General features: G+C 36.7%; 1 protein-coding gene and 2 long non-coding RNA genes across 3 annotated transcripts; 1 reads left to right on the top strand and 2 right to left on the bottom strand.

Annotated features, from left to right (window-relative positions):
* Positions 1-2,565, bottom strand: LOC5570995 (chorion transcription factor Cf2). The gene is made up of 3 exons (XM_001653374.2): positions 2,411-2,565; positions 2,252-2,341; positions 1-2,169 (listed from the first exon to the last, which is right to left on the bottom strand). Exons 2-3 carry the CDS (start codon positions 2,272-2,274, stop codon positions 1,179-1,181), a joined length of 1,014 nt encoding a protein of 337 aa, XP_001653424.1. The 5' UTR covers positions 2,275-2,341; positions 2,411-2,565; the 3' UTR covers positions 1-1,178.
* A 2,088-nt stretch (positions 2,566-4,653) lies between these two features.
* Positions 4,654-5,225, top strand: LOC110678562. Its single transcript, XR_002501739.1, has 2 exons — positions 4,654-4,974; positions 5,057-5,225. It is a non-coding gene; the product is annotated as an uncharacterized LOC110678562 (long non-coding RNA).
* A 2,412-nt stretch (positions 5,226-7,637) lies between these two features.
* On the bottom strand, positions 7,638-8,374 carry LOC110679187. The gene is made up of 3 exons (XR_002502289.1): positions 8,269-8,374; positions 7,969-8,148; positions 7,638-7,912 (listed from the first exon to the last, which is right to left on the bottom strand). It is a non-coding gene; the product is annotated as an uncharacterized LOC110679187 (long non-coding RNA).
* Between the last annotated feature and the right edge of the window lie 8,716 nt (positions 8,375-17,090).

Genomic DNA, 17,090 nt, shown 5'->3' on the forward strand with positions numbered 1-17,090 from the left:
TTAAGTCACTCGGAAATTTGTTTCCTTTATTACACAATTACAGTTTTACAGATAGTCCGCTACACGTATTATTTTAATCATTTAAATTTTCCGATCTGCAGGCGCTTCCGTGCGCCACAGATGGCTGAAATTCTTACATTGCAAATATGTTAGGTCTACTTTCGGATTTCGGGTTTTCCTTCACTTATTTGAGGGGTCTTACATATGTTTTGTTTTTTTTTTCATTCTTCAATTAATCTAGATGGAAATCGGGTAGTTTAATCGTTTTTTTGTTATGTTTACTAAATTGATAAAATGATGGCAACAGTCAAAGCTCTCAAAGCATGCACTCATCGTTTTATGATGTAATAATAATCATTATGCAACTTGCTTTGAAAACTACTATTCTTAAACAAAAATAGTTGGAAATTGTCCAAATTTTTTGAAATTGTTCAATCGATTGCAAATCAACAGTTACCTATTTGATTGTTCATCTTGTTTGTTTGATTGTTCAATTTATAATCTTTTTCTAAAACCTAAATTACGTTTACGAAGTGAATTAGTTTATGCTGGATTCATTGCAGTGATGTTGCCCTATAGACACCATGAAGGATAACAGGCTACATTTTATTTTGGCTTTGTGCACTAGCAGAAAGCTTAAAATAAGAAGATCAGAAACGTTTGCCAAGTATTTCTCCGGTTTAGTGCCTTTGAAAACGTGAGTGAAGGCAAAAGTCGGCCATTGTGACGGCCATATTTGGATTCCGAGATGTTTCACCTTAAGAGAAGCTGCAAAAATTGAAACTAGCTCTCTTCTATCTTCTGGTCCACTTTCTAATGAACTACACCAAGTGCTACTATCCTGCGAATTGATCAAGAATGAAAGACAACATACTGAAGTATTTACTTGAAAAATTCTCCAGGAAGCATTGATTACAATCTCAAAGCAAGAAATAAAGACTAAACGAACAAAGAGAATAGACATCGAAGAATAAACGAAAAAAATTGAAAAGAAGAATGAAAATTGAAAATTTTTCAAAAACTCTCCAGGAGCGGAAATTGCACTAAAAATCTCATTATTGCTTTCCCAAATTTTGAACCACCCACAAATTGTAAGCCACAATACTAAAAATTTCCCTTGACGATTCAAATGAGTGAAGGATGATCCAATTAATTTCCCCCTACCAAGAGAACCCGCCTTACATAGGAGACACGCTCTGCTTCACGTCCTCCGGTGGTTCGTGGAACAGTCGCACGTGTTTCGTCATATCCCGCTGCCGGGTGAAAACGCGGGAACAGAACTCACAGTGGAAGATGTCCGCCACCGAAGCGGACGCGTTTGGCCCGTGATATCGTTCGTGGTGCTTCTGGAAGTCCCGACGCTCGGAAAACTTCGCTCCGCAGTCATTGCAGGTGAATGGCAAAGTAAGCGTGTGCAGCCGGAGATGCTTCTTGAGATTTTTGTCCGTCGTGTAAGGCTTTTTGCAAATGGGACATTTCACCCCACCGGATTCGACCACCTTCTGGTACTGACTGGTGCGCACTTTCGGGGTACCGGTGGCCGCTGCAGTGCCATTTACCGCGACATTGGAGGTTCCCTTTTTGGAAGATGTTGCTGGCAGATCTAGCATATTGACAAGCTCCTCCGGAAGTCGTTCCACCGGGAGGACGTGTTTGAACTCCGTTTCGATATCTATTCTCGATTCTGTCTTAGGTATGTGATTGGAAGTGGCGGCCGGAGATGGTCCCTCATGATTGCCACGAACCAGTGATCGAGGGTGTTCCAAAGCAGCTCGATCCCGAGGATCGTTAGGTAGCCGGAACTCATAACCCAAAGCCGGTTGCATCAGAGGGTACATGTATCCGAAACGCCTATCGTCCATCTGATTGCCGTTATTCTCGTGCTGTTCGCTTTTCTGAATGTGTCGCCCTTGCTCCGTGCGCTTCTGCTTGATAATCCAGTCGCTCTTCCGGCAACGATCACAAAACCGCTGGAACTCCTCCAAGGCAAAGGTACATTTCCAGCAGATTGCACAGGTAAAATCCTCCTGATAGGTGATTTGAACGCCGGTCCACTGATAAAGCTGATTGATTATCTTCTGATTGTGGTTACTTCCCAGAGGGAACAGCGGCACTACTTGTTTCTGCGAGAAGCACAATCGACAGTACGTTGCTGGATTAGTATTCGGTCTAGAACGGGCAAAAGATGGGATTCAGAACCTATAAGCTTGCATCCATTGTGATGATTCTACATTGCGTACAGTTAACTTACACATCGCACACATTAACATTCATGTCGATGCGTTTCGATTCCGCAGACGGATGGTTCGGCGGGGAGTGCTTCCGGAACCGCTTTGCTTCGCTGGAAAACAAAACTCACTAAATTTTTATTTTAATATCAATAAAAACTTAACACTATTATTAAACATACGCGAAGGGAAAAATTTCCACTCTTTTTGTAAACAGAAGCTTTGGCTTTTTGAGCTGCGGTTTCACTTTCCGCAAGACGACTGTCAAAACGCAGATGACAACATCCCCACCCCGCACTCCCCTCTGTTTCTTGTAGTTTTCGTGTAGTTGCTTCGTTCAGTGGAAAAGGTCGAATTTGCCTTGATGAACGCTAAAATTGTGTGAAACATCCGTGTGAAAAAAAAAACAGTTGGTGTTAATTCGGGAATTCAGTGGTCGTAATTCAAAACTCAATGGACTGTAAATTTTTGCTTTTCGTTCTTAAAGCGAAGTATGCACTTCAACAGAAAAGTAATCACCTATCTCGATGCGTGGGAAATTTCTTGCAAGAAATGCTCAAGAAAAGCATTTTGCATTGATCGCAGTACGTAGTTGAAAAGAAATGTCATTTCAAATGGAGCTCACTGTAGGAAATTTCTTGAGCAGAAATTTTTACTTTTCTTGAGCGGAAAAGCATACCTAGCTTAAAGCTAAGTATGCTGTTTCGCTCAAGAAAAGTAAAGAAAATTCTTGATTGAATGGGTCAAGAAATTTCTTACAGAGAGCCCCATTTGAAATGACATTTCTTCTCAACTGCATACTGCGATCAGAAAAATGTGGTTTTCTGGACCATTTCTTGGAAAAAATTTCCCACGCATCGAGATAGGCGATTCCTTTTCTTGTTAGTACACGGGAAAAAATTCTGTGGTAAGAATAACTATTTTAGCTGACTACGCCCATTCTTAAGACTACCATGGAAATTCAGACCAAATTACTATGTTTACGGTACACCCAACCGCATTACTGGTACATTTGACAGAAATTATTTACAACAATCTGATTCCAACTATAGACATGGTAAAATCAAGCGCATTTCTGGTCTGCTGAAAATTGCCGGTGCGAGCGCTTAAGTTAACCCCCTAAAATGGTAGTTTTTACCGCACAATTTTTTTTGCGTGTAGCAAACCTACCTTAACTATGAACTTCATTGAAGAAAATTCACGCCTGCTTCTGTTTTGTTCTAACAGGAAATACATATTTCAAGAAAAATACAAGCAAATCTATGTGACCACGGAAACTAGTGAATAGGGTCCTAAAGGCCTGTCCCAATTTTAATGCCAAACGCTTAAGTTTTGGCCACACTTCTTGGCTTAAACTCAAATTTTGGGTGTATTTTGCTTTCCGTGTCCCTTGAGAAATGTCAGATTGGAACAACCCAACTAACATTCACTCATTTAAGAAACACCATTATGGCAGTTTTATTCAGCATCATGTTTAATAACATTTTAATAATTTTCATGGCCAACCTTTGTTCAGGCGTTGTTCACACAAATTTGGAGAAACTTTAAAGCATGTCGTCGAATTCCAACTTTATTTTTCAGCTTTCAAAACGTTTTACAAGCATTTAGTTCTGCTTTTAAACGACTGGTCCAAAAATAATTAAAAACAAATAAAAAACAAAACAATATTTTTCAGGCGCTTCAATTAAAATGTAGTGTTTACAATTATCATGATATGACAACCATGTTTAATAATCGCCTGGATACTGGATTCGAACTCGAGACCTTCCAATCATCAGCGGTATGCCTTGCCATCTGCGCCATCCTAGAATTGATGAATGAATCGTCCAGTGCAAAATATAAACCTCTCATAGCTGAATATTGATCTTGTTTGAGCTTCTATTCCCCGCATAGAAAATGACAGTTTGCCTTACGTTCAAAACAGTATATCTCTTTTAACTGTTAATGTCAATGTATCACGAACAGTTGCTTTAATGTCGAACAATGCGAAACCTATAACTTTCAACAATAAAACACTTTTTGAGTAATCCATACCAAACAGTGACAAAATATTTTAGTGTTCAAATATAGTTGAACAATACGAAAATCGTTTTTTTTTTAGAAATGGTAGTAATGTAGCCTTACATTCTGTCAAAAGGTACATTTTCAAATTTTCTAAGCACACGAACACATGAGTATTTCACTATACAATACTTTAATGCAACAGTTTGGCAAACAGTTACACGGGTTGGTATTTGTGAGCAACATGCTCACACAATTTTCATCTTTTTTTGACACTTTCAAATAATTACACCCTGCTGTGTACATATGTGTACATTTTGCAGAGCGGATGACTTAAGAACAATATTTTTTTAATTATTTCACTTTGATCAAACAACAAAATTAAAGTTAAACTAATAACAGTTGTTGAAACATTTGAAGTCATTATTCTTTTTTTTTATTTTCGGTGTGCTATGCAAAAGTTCTACAGCCTCTGTGTTATTTTTTTTAAGTGTGCAAGTTTTCGTTCAAGTGTGTCTTGTTTACTTTTTGATACCAAAAGTGAAAAAAACAACTGTTCCGAAAAAAAAAATGCAAGGAGCCAATATCCAGAGAAGCCGGTGTCCCGAAAAGCCCCGTATCCAGATTGCAGGAAATCTTTCGACCTCCAGCGGCTTTAGGAGAGTTTACAAAGTCACTCTGGCTCAAAACAACCGGCCGTTTTCATCGAACCCATTAGACGGTCAAGGATGGTCGTCATCCATCGGTAAGTGTTTGCGCAACTTTTCTGAATAAAAAGGAATAACGTAAATAACGTGGCAAACATTTGTTTCTTTCGTTTCTTTCAGGATGAGAAGACTTATCCACCTCTAAATAGCTTCATCCCAAGATGCTGACGATGGTAGCTGCTAAATGCTGTTACGGCTCATTACCGTTCACAAGAAGGAAACCGACAAATTGTGCCTAGAGCTAAGGAAAAGGAAGTCTGCACCAAGAGGTTCGTTTTATGTTTTATAATGTGCTGAAACTAAACGTAGTGAATATTGAAAATACATATAAAATATTATTATTGAAATAATAAAAGCATTTGTATTTTTCTTTTATTGTATGAAAGCATCTGAACAGAATAATATATGGTTGAGAAACAATAACGGACCTTAAATCAATTATTCCTCATACATTATTAAATTCAAGCAAATCTTATAGGTTAATTATTTCATCACTGTTTGGTTTACAGTAAATTTAAAAATAAATGGATAATATATCGGCCGTTTGACAAATTGTAAACGAAAAATTTTGTTCGGAGAAATCGGTGTTTTTGAATGGTTACATAACTTAACCGCCTATTCCCCACATTGTTATTTTCCCATTTACAATTTTCCAAACTGTAAAAACCGTTCATGGTGGGGTTGATTCATTGTTATTTTGGAATGTTATACGAAACGACTTAGACATGGTTTTGAATGGTTTTGTACGGTATAGGAAACAGTAGCTATTTGGTTCTTATTTATGCGGGTCGACATCGTCTAATCAACACATGGTACGCTAATCAACAACTGAACAAGCATATTATTCAGCTGCTGTTTAGTGCTGATCAAAGCTGAGTTCAGTCGGCTATTTTTAGCGCACAGTGAGAAAATTTATGTCAATGATGGTCAAAAATATTGTTTATTTACACAAAGTGAAATTAGTCTGAAATGATTAAGGTGAATATGCATCGAAGCCAAACCTCAAATTTTCAAGAGCACACATCTAGAGAACCAAACTGCGCAGCGGTTCGAAACCTAATCGATTGGTCACACGCTCGTGGTGACCAATCGATTTAGTTTTCAGCTTGAACGGATGTTTAGTTCTCTAGATTTATGCTCTTGAAAATTTGAGGTTTGGCTTCGATGCATCTTCACCTTAAGCTAATTTCATAATAATTTTTAGTTTGTTCAAAACTTCAATTTTAATGATTCATTAACTTAAATTAAAATTCATTTATTTTATAAATTATATTTGTATTTATTAATTATATTCTTGATTTGTATTTTTCATTTCTGTCAAAGAAATGACCACTTTTCTTGTACGGAACAACATCCCGAGCAGGCGGAAAAAGCTTAGCAATAGCTAATTATAATATGGATAGCAGAAAGTGATAATAACCTGAAAGATATAATATGTAAAAGATCTGGAAACGATATCTAAAATTAACTACATACAAAAATCAAACAAAATTTTGATGTTGTCTTCAGATCTTTTATGTCAATCAAGTCAATATCACGCTTTGTTTGTCAGTACTTCGCTCCTACTAGGAATACTTAGCTCAAATGCTTGTTTTTCAAAATAATCCTACATTTCTGGAGGCTCACCATGTTTATTTTCTGAACGACTATTCAAAAAGTTTTGAGAAAGCAAAAGTTATAAGCTTTGAAATGCATTCGGAACTCAACACGCATTTCGGATTTTTTGTCCATTTTATGAAATTTAGCTATAGTGTGATCGCTTTCACAAGGCTTATTTATTACTGAACAATGTGTTTGTTAATCGTCATTTTGGCCTCTATTGGATCAACTGTTCTTATAATATACCGAAGCTGAATTAGGATTTTAGAAGATACTTATTCAGCTCTTATTCATGCTTATGTTAAACATGTGGAAATAGCTGAAGTGCGATGCAAGTAAAACGTTAGTTCGTCTGTTGAATATCCTTCTATACATATACATTTGTTTAGTGGAATATTGGCTTTTTAATTGGGGGAAACATGTCTTGTTCAGCTCATTAGTAAAACAATATTGACTAGTCGAATGAGAATCTTTGGAAACGTTTAATAAATGGCGATTCAACTTTTGTTCATTCTAATGCATAACGTTGAACATTGACCTAAGTTTGTGTTAAAAAAGCATCTTCTCAGCTCTTTATAGAGCAAAATTTTTATTCAGCTGTCATTACCATTATTGAACAATAATTAAACATGCATGCTTGTTTGTGGCTCTGACTTGTTAGTTGGGAACCCCAGTGTTAAAACTAAAAGCCCTGTGGTGTTTTTGTCGATTAAGCGAACGTCAAACATGATCAAAAGTGTCAAGGTTCATTTATGGACCCAATTTTTAAATTAAAGTTTAAATATTGTCGTTTTCGTTTTTAAACCTGCCCGGATAAACTGAAACCATACAGCCACTGTTCCAAAACTATCCACAACAACTTACGACAATATCTTAACAGTTCCCTATAACATCCAAAGTAACAATAAACCAACACTATCACAAACGGTTCTGACAGTTCGGGAAATGGTAATTGAACAAATAACAATGTGGGGAATAGGCGGTTAAGTTATGTAACCATTTTAAAACGCTGATTTTCTCGAACAAAATTTTTCGTTCATGGTTTGTCAAATAGTAGACATACTATCCATTTCACGGTAAGGCAAACAGTAGAGGAATTGTTCAACTATAAAAATTGTATGGAAATGGAGAACGTATGCGGTATAATTGATTTATTGTTTTTTATGATTGATTATTCCTTTTTATCTCATATACATGTTGGAAGCAAAAGAAAAACAATGGACAAAGTACACTCTTTTGTAAGCGGTTTTATTCGAGATCCTTCTAGAAAAAAAAATCTTGTGCTAAACTGATATGCGACTACGATTCCTTCTTTGGCAATGATCTCTAGTTCGGCAATCATCTCTAGTTCCGTTCATTTGGGTCTTGTATATAAACCTAGAAGTTTTAAAGCTCAATCACTTAGATATTACTATACAATATTTAGCGCTTACCATACATTTCGGGTATACGATCGTCCACTCGCCCATCACCGCCTCTTTAATCCAATGGCCTATAGTTGTTCAGATGCATCTGAAAGCACCAAACGTTAATCCAACAATCTTACGAATCCAGCAACCGGCGGCATCCGCTATCGACCGTTCCGAAACTGGATGTCCTGGTGGAATTTATTTCTGGAAAAAAAACGCGCCACTATGTAACGTCTATATCTGCATCTGCAAAATTAACACTAACAGCACAATAATCTCAGCATATTTCAATTGAAATCCATAAATATTAACGAAAAAACTTACCGCAAATTGATGTTTTTAATCGCCCGGACAGTTACTGAAAATGCACTCTAAAAAAACATCTACCCAGACACTGGAGAAAATTTTATGCAGATGTTGCAAAATGTTTTCAGATTAAATTTTTTAAAATAATTTTGAAGATTAAAAACTTATTTTTATTTTATTATTTTTTTTTTTATTTTAGTTTTTATGTTGTTTTACTTAATATGAAAATTCTAATCGAATCGAAGTAAAAACGCATTATGAGTTCTCAGTTAGATTGATTTTGCCTGAGTATAAATGTATTAGAGTGCAGTGTTTTGAATCTGGTGAGTTGTGGCCACTATTTCCCAAATAGGTAATTTATTATTCTTAACGGTTTTGATTTTTAACTCTCATATTGTTCAACAATGTATGCACAGTATACTAAACAGTAACATTTTAGTAAACATTGCTTAAGCCGTCTTATATTGTTTCAAACTAAAAATCTTATATAGTACTACATAAAAATAACAGTTTGTGGTACATTGACAATAACAGATAGAGGAAATTTATTGTTTGGAATAAATACCGAACTGTATTTTTCTATGCGGGTGGGTTAGTGTTAACCTGACTCCAGAATAAAAAAACGTTTTCAGGTTAATCTGTCAAACCGTGTGTTGGTGTGTGTGCCATCACGCGGAGCTGTCTTGTCAAACGTTGCTTCGCTATAATATTCTTGTTCAACCTGTGTTTGCCGTTTTTACCAAGCTAACACAAAAATACAATCAATATTATAAGTATTATATTATTATGCAGTGCGGGAATAGTTATTACGCAACTGAAACCAGTGCTGTAATGATTCACTACGCAACGCTTTCTCATTTCGCAACTGTTTTGAATTGCATAAAGAATTACAAAAAAAAATCAGAAATTGTAAAATTATGGTTTATGCATTCCGATCAAGGGGGTGGTCACTCTACGCACTTCATTCGGCACAGCTGTGCCTGCAGAGCGCCGAAGTGCGCCAAGCACGCCAAATGTTCTATAATACTAGCATGCCATAAAATGTCAATGAACTGAAATTATTGAAAATCATTCTCAGCAAGCATTGAGATATGTATTTTTTTTCTTGTTCGTCTCTCGTTCTACAAATTTGAGGGAATTCTTAGAGTATGATGGTGCATATTTCGGGATACGTTTTACATTCTTGCGGGGGAAACTTACGAGAAAGGCAAAAAAAGTCATGTATATGTAAGACTTCAATAGGATGATTTAGGAAATGGCCCACACAAATTACTCTTGGTCTCAAATTCCCCCGGAACCACCTCACGGTATTTATTCGGGAAGAATTTTATGTTTAACAGGTCGAGTAAGAAAAGGCATCCAATATTTTTTCCCCAGATTTTCCTACATTTTTTCACTGATTGACAAGGCCACCGGCGTTTTTTTTTTTTGTATTTATATTTAATATAAGTTTACATTCAATATCAATTTAGTATAGGGCACGACCAAAATCGATTCCATTATAGTTCTATGGGTTCAGCTGATTTAATGTCACTTTAAAGGCCCGAAGACAATGACATCGGAACGACAACGGAAGTGGAACCGGTTCGGCCAGAATGAATATCGCCATCTCGACTGAGCTGTCAACATATGAAAGTGAGCCTAAAGTCTAAAACACAATGATAGAGGAACTGATTCGCCAGCATGACACATGCTTGTCGGTCGACTCAGTGTTGGTTAACTTTCATTCGTCGATAGCTCAGTCGAGATGGTGTGATACATGCTGGCGAACCGGTACCGCTTTCCGTTGCCGATCCGCCATCATTGCGTTTGTGGGTTAAGTCACTATGTCGATGTTGCATATGAAAGCTTCGTTCTGAAAAAAAAAGTTATAAAAATAATAAAAATAAAGATTCTCAAGCCAAATCCACTTGTCAAACTGTTTCGTGTTTGATAAACAACTCAGAAAACTCAATGATTGCTGAGATGAGAATTTCAGTTCAATGTGATTTTTATAGCAACCCACTTTTCAGAGCTGTGCCGGTAAGTGCGCCAAAATGTGCCGTAGCTGCGCAAGGCACACTGCGTAGAGTGACCACCCCTTGATTCCGATACAATTTTTGATACCGTCAAGTGATCTTCTAGGAAATTGCAAAAAATGTTGTACGTAACTCGTTGCAGAACTCGATTTTTACAGCACTCGGCAAGCCTCGTAGGATAAATTTACGACGCGTGCTGTAAAAATCTTCATTCTGCAACTTGTTCCGTAAACTACTATTTCGTATCCGTTTCCAAAACTGCGCAAATCTCATGACAATTATTTCAGCTGTTGCTTTTTACAGGCGGAAATTTCGTCGAAACGAGAATAAAATAATTATGTACTCAAATTGTATACAAATGCATATACCGTAATCCGGGGGCATATTGATCACATCGCAAGGCACGTTTCACAACTTTTTGTTATGCCATCCTTTGGAATCTCCATAACTCGATATCCAAGAGACCATCGACTTAAAGAATTATTGAGTTGTAGACTATATCAATAATTTTATTTGTTAATGTTTTGAACTTTTATTACAACTTACAAGGATTTATTCCTCCAAACCTTCAACCTCCAAACAAGAACTAGTATTTTAAAATAAATATCGAGTTATGGAGACATTTACATCTAACGTGACAGTGACTAGTGGAGATATCGAGTTACGGGAATATCGACCTGAGGAGAGCACGATGTAAGGGAATTCGAAGTTACCGATAAATCCATCTATTTATAGCATATATCGAGTTGTGGAGAGTCGACTGTAGTTCAAAATCATCATTAAATGTTTATAAAGTAGAAAATATGACATGTCTGTGATGTTAACGAAACATTAAACAACAAATCTGTAGACGAATTCCGGCGCGTATTTTCTTCGAAAAAAAAATTTCTTGCTGGCGAGTAATGGAAGAAAATTACTGCTCTTCGAAGAAATTGTTCGCCGGAATTTACCTACTGATCATTCCAGTGATCGATTTGACCCCGGATTACGGTACATACTACCTTTTTATCCATACCATGTAGTTCTCCACCACGTCGTTCATAAAATTGCCCACACGCTTTCGCTTAATTATATATTTTTTTCGAAATAACTGATAAAACCAAATCTGCACCTCACTGGCAGGAGTTTCGAGTTAAAATTTGATTCAAATAATTTGACCTCGGAAGCAGCGAGCGTAACCGCAAGCACACAATTTTGCATTTTGGATGTTTTTTTGTTGGTTTGTACTGAAGAACAGTTCTTGTTGTTACAATCTTGACAATTCGTATGAAGTTGTATTGGTGAACCCAGTCATGAAACCGTGATTTATCACAGTGCGAACCTATCGGTTTTGGGGTTGGAACTAGTGCGAAACTGAGCGAATAAAAAAACGTTTTGACAGCAGTTGGGTTGGAACTAGTGCGAACCTAGGTTGGAACTGAACAAAAACGAATTCGACATTATGTCGTTTTCGTTTTTGAACCTGGGTTAGTGCTAACCTGACCCCAGAATAAAAAATCGTTTTCAGGTTCATCTGTCAAACGGTATGTTGGTGTGCGTGCCATCACGTTGTTTCACTGTTTACTATTTTTCTCCAACCTGTGATTTCGCCACTTTTGGTCGCGGTAACATAAAATACTACGAATATAATATATTTTTCGCGTATTCTTGTCAAAAAATTACTAATTCCATGTATTATTTGAAAACCTTGCATAGGATACTGTGCAAATTATGTTCTGGAATCCTTCAAAACCTCTCCCATTGTTAATTTTGAAATCCTATCTTGAAATGTTTGATAATGCTGTCCAGGATCATCAAAGAATTATGCTCATAATCTGATTAGAGAGATTGCGTGTGAATCTGTCTGATTCTGTCTAAGATTACGTGAAAATCCTTCCCAGGATTAACTATGCCCAGGATGTTACAAAATAACTTCTTGAATTTATTGTTAAACTTGACAAGAAGTCTGTAAAATCCTTTTGAAGATCAAAATCTTCCATATTTATTTGAGAATTATGAACAAGCTTTTGTGAAGATTCTTCCAAATTGTTAATTCCAGGTATTCTAAGAGTAAAATTGTCCATGATTCCATGAGACTGTTTTTAAAAATTACACTTTTTTGCAAAAACTTTTGTTCAGCCTTAAATGGCATTTAGTTTTGTCTTCCAAATGGAGAAAAAGGTAAATCAACTGCTCTAATATTATAAGATAAGGTGATTATAGAACGAAGCCAAAACTCGAATTGTCAAAAGCACAAGACTGGAGAACCAAACAGCGCTCCACATTGAAAATTTATCCCATTGGTCACCACCAGCAAGCAAGCAATTTGATTGATTTTCAACGCATTCTTTTAATTTAATGTTGATTTGAATAATTCACAAATGAAATATTTAGCCTTGATATGTTCTAACTCCGTATTCTTCTTGGCATTACGTCAAAAACAGACAGAGCCTGCTTCTCAGCTTAGTGTTCAATGAGCACTTCCACAGTTATTAAATGAGAGCTTTCTTTGTCAAAATTGCCATTTTAGCCTTCGTATATCGTGTGGAAGGTATGATGATACTCTATGACTAGGGAAGTCAAGGAAATTTCCATGACGAATTGATCCTGGACCGACCGGGAATTGAACCCAGATACAGGGTTGCCACATTAAAATCTGTATTTTTTTCTTTGAATTATCTGTACTCCTGAATCCTTGAAAAAATATCTGTATTTTAAATCTGTATCTAGAATTATGGAGATATATGTGTTATAATTTTACAATAATTTCAAGGAATTATCGATCAATTGTTAGTGAAATGCAAAGCTGTCACATCTCAGCTTAAAGTTTAAAGTTTTTTTTTTGTAATTGTAATTTTATTGATAACGTCACGTTTTCAGAAATATGTAATTTTTTTCTGTCCAAAAATCTGTAAAATCTTTATAATTTTGGCAAAATTATGTATACAGAATCTGTATTTCTGTATTGTTCCTAAAAACCTGTAATCTGTATACAGATTCTTGATCACCAAATTTTCGAGAAAATCTGTAAATTACAGATAAATCTGTATATGTGGCAACCCTGCCCAGACAGCTTCAGCATTGTAGCCACGAACTTTAACCACTCGGCTAAGGAAGGCTCCTGTCTAATTCCAATTTGGTATAATTCTCAACGGGCCAAGAGGAAGAATTTTCGAAGTCTTCGCAAGCTGTATAAATTGGAGTGACGGGCCGAATATGGCCCACGGCCGTACGTTGGGCAGCCCTGAAAGATAAATAATTGCATATAGGTACTACTTCTTTATTCATGTAGTTCTCCCTCATATCCATAAATAATTGCCAACACGCTTTCGTTTAATTCCCGTTTTTTTTTTCGAAAAAAACAGATATAAACAAATTTTGGAAATCCAAGTCAGAATCTGATTCAGATTTCTAATAATTTGACTGTAGCGAGCGTAACCGCAAGCGAAAACTGTTGTTATTACAATTTTGACAGTTCGGATGCAGTTGTATTGGTGAACCCAATCATGAAACCGTGATTCAACACAGTGCGAACCTATCGGATTTGGAGTTGGAACTAGTGCGAAACTAGGTCCAACCTGCGCAAATAAAAAAACGTTTTGACAGCAGTTAGGTTGGAACTAGTGCGAACCTAGGTTGGAACTGAACAAAAACGAATTCGACATTAGTGTCGTCGTGGGATTGAATTAATCAAAACAAAGCACAGCTGGTGTCTCCGATTAGCACACCGCAACAAAATGTCGATATTTTCAGAGTCACTCTGCCTCGCAATATTGAATACGCTAAATAACAAAAAGAGAACGAGGTACACAAAACTGTATTTTGGTCTTTTTGCCAAATCATGTTTTAGGCTTAGGGCCCATTCACAAATTTCATAACGCTAGAGGGGGTGGGTGGGTGTCCTAGCGATGTTATTGCCCACACAAAAACTGAATAACATTCATACAAAAAGCGTTACTAGGGGGTGGGTGGGTGCCCAAAATGGCCAATTTCATCGTTATGAAATAAATGAATGAACCCTCAAGCTGCATTGGATCAGCATTCGCTCAGCTGCCAGTTCTCTTTTCATGTTATCAGCGTATTGCGTGCATGTAGGGAAATTATATTGAGCATCAGAATCTTATTGTATCAATCCGATTCAGATCCATGGTCGATGAAGCATATACATATGCTTCACGGCAGCAACACGAGCAACGTGCATGCGCGACTTGCGCACATATATTTGCAGAGCAATCATTTACCGAAGAGCGGAGAAGCTGTATGTATTTGTTTGGCATTGGTTTCCTACAACACAATCGACGGCGCCGTCATCGTCATCATTTCCCACCGCTATTTCTTGTTTGCGCCGACGGCTGGTGCCGAATGCAACACAGTCGTCACCACCCGTCGTGCAGTGGGTAACTCACACACGAACATGTGTGGGCGAAACCAGCATTGAAACGGGGGGAAGATTGAGAGAGAAACAGCGAGAAAGCAAAAAGTCCCAAATACAGCTCAACGTTTCCCTTCCTTCTGTTGTTACATAGGACACATAGACGGAGGGGAAAAAGTGACGGCGTGGCATTGAATGAATCAAATTGTTGTTGTTTGTGAGAGACTTTAACCCGAAGGTCATTCGTCCCTTCTTCAAATGAACCAAAACAAAGCACAGCTGGTGCCTGCGATTATCACACCGCAACAAAATGAGCAGTTCAACTTGAATGTTGAAGCAGTTCAACGCACGTGGATCCAAAATATAATAAAACATGCTTGCTTTGTACTCAAATCAAAATGTCAGATGTACTATAACTGAAAAAAAAATGACCAAAGTGAATGTCCAATGTAGCAATTGTGGAAACAGAACGACCTATGTGATTTATCCTATGTACATATTTTTGGTCAAAACGTCCTATTTGATGTTTTTATAGATTTCAGTGTAATTTCCAAATAAATTGACAAAATTTCATTTCTTACGTTGAACTCTATTACACTGCTTCCCTCTACAAGCAACACACTGGGGAAAAAATGTTTCATTTTGATACAGTTTCAAAATATATTTTCACAACCTTCAAGCTCGATTTACTCGAAATGTGTGAATTGTTAGATAGGCCGTTTTGAAAAGTTACGCGAGATTTCATTAAACATTTTAGGACCCAATTCAGCATTGCTCAAAGGTCAAATTACACGTGCATTGGTCCATAACATTCGATCAGTCAAATGTTAATTGATAATTTGATCTGTCTGAAGGAAGATTCCCGTTACTTATCATACACGCTAACTTTAAAATACCCATTAAATGGGTTTCTAGTACCCATTTTTTTTGTTAGTACTGAGGTGTCAGAAAAAGGGTATTATATTTTGACATTAAAAAGGGTACAATTTACTCTTCTTGAGGAATGTGCTCCGTCAACAATAATGGGTAAAAAAGCCACTTGTCGTTACTTGGAGCAAAACATTGAAATTTTTTGAAATGAATTTTATTTCATTTATCAATTGAAAAAGATAATGGTAAGTAGCTATTTTTTGCACATATCATGTATATCTTAGACTAACTTAACTTTTATTTACAGCGCAATCCTCGAAAAATCATGAAACGCGGCAATTTAGAAGCGATTATTCATCCGACGCTGGAGCAGGAAGATACGGAGCAAGTTATGAATACAGGTCTGCATCTAAAGAGAAATTCATCGTTTCCATTAGCAATTTATGTATGGTATGATTCAATAAAATGATTTCTTATTAGACCGTATGTGTTGTGTCCCTGATTTATTTTAAAACTCCATTTTAAACCGTTTTTCGTAAGTGCTGGCAAGAGGGGGGTACTTTTTACCCATTTTTGCGAAATCCATGAGGGGTAAATTTTACCCATCTTTTGAAGTTTGTGGCAAATACTCTTTAATGAGTAAACGGCTAATACCCATTAAATGAGTTAAACCACTTTTCTTTGAAATGGGTACGAAAGCACCCATTAATGGGTACTTCAAAGTTAGCGTGTAGATCAAAATCACACGGTTGTTTGCGATTACCCTTTAATGGGTGAAAAAATACCCATTTCCGCTAAAAGTGCCTCTACCCATTTAATGGGTAAACCCTGTTTACTCATTAACGGGTAAAGGCAGTTTATGTCAAAGATGGGTATTTTTTTACCCGCTTTGTAAATCGTGCTCGCGACGTAAAAAGGGTAAAAATTTACCCTTTTTGTGAATGGTAGATATGGACATTTATAATTTCATCAATTATTACGATTCTTGAATGAAATTAGCGGAAAATGCAGTTTTATTTGTAAAAAATATTGTTATATAAACTTTATAAATAAAAACAAACACACATAGTGTTATGACACTAATCAATTATGTATTCCCAAGGATGCTGGTCCTCCAAGATGCGTGCGGCAGGAGCAACGGAACCATCTGAAAATTATTAGTGTTGATTATAACCAGTTTTTCTAAATAACGATTGGTATTTGAGGTCACAACTTACCATTTCTTTAAATGTTTCCATCGGGAAATACGTTGCATGCAAAGAGTAGTATCAATACGAGTTGAATTATTAAAAAACTCCGAAACTGCGCACAGCTGCAGGTGATGTCAGCCAACTATTTTTTCACCCATAAACGGGTTTAAAATCACCCGTTTTTCAACAGCCATTGCTTCTCGAAAATGGGTATTTATTTACCCGTTTTACATATATGAATTTACCCGTTTTCTGACAGATCCGGTCGCTATTCGACAAAGAGTATTTTTTCACCCATTAAAGGGTATTCGCAAACAACCGTGCAGAGGGAATTTCCGAACTGTCGAAAATAAGTTCGGACTCATTTTACACGGAAAAAAAAATCCGTGGTTAAAATTACTATTTTAGCTG

This window comes from Aedes aegypti, chromosome 3, assembly GCF_002204515.2.
Source record: "Aedes aegypti strain LVP_AGWG chromosome 3, AaegL5.0 Primary Assembly, whole genome shotgun sequence".
NCBI classification, from domain to species: domain Eukaryota; kingdom Metazoa; phylum Arthropoda; class Insecta; order Diptera; family Culicidae; genus Aedes; species Aedes aegypti.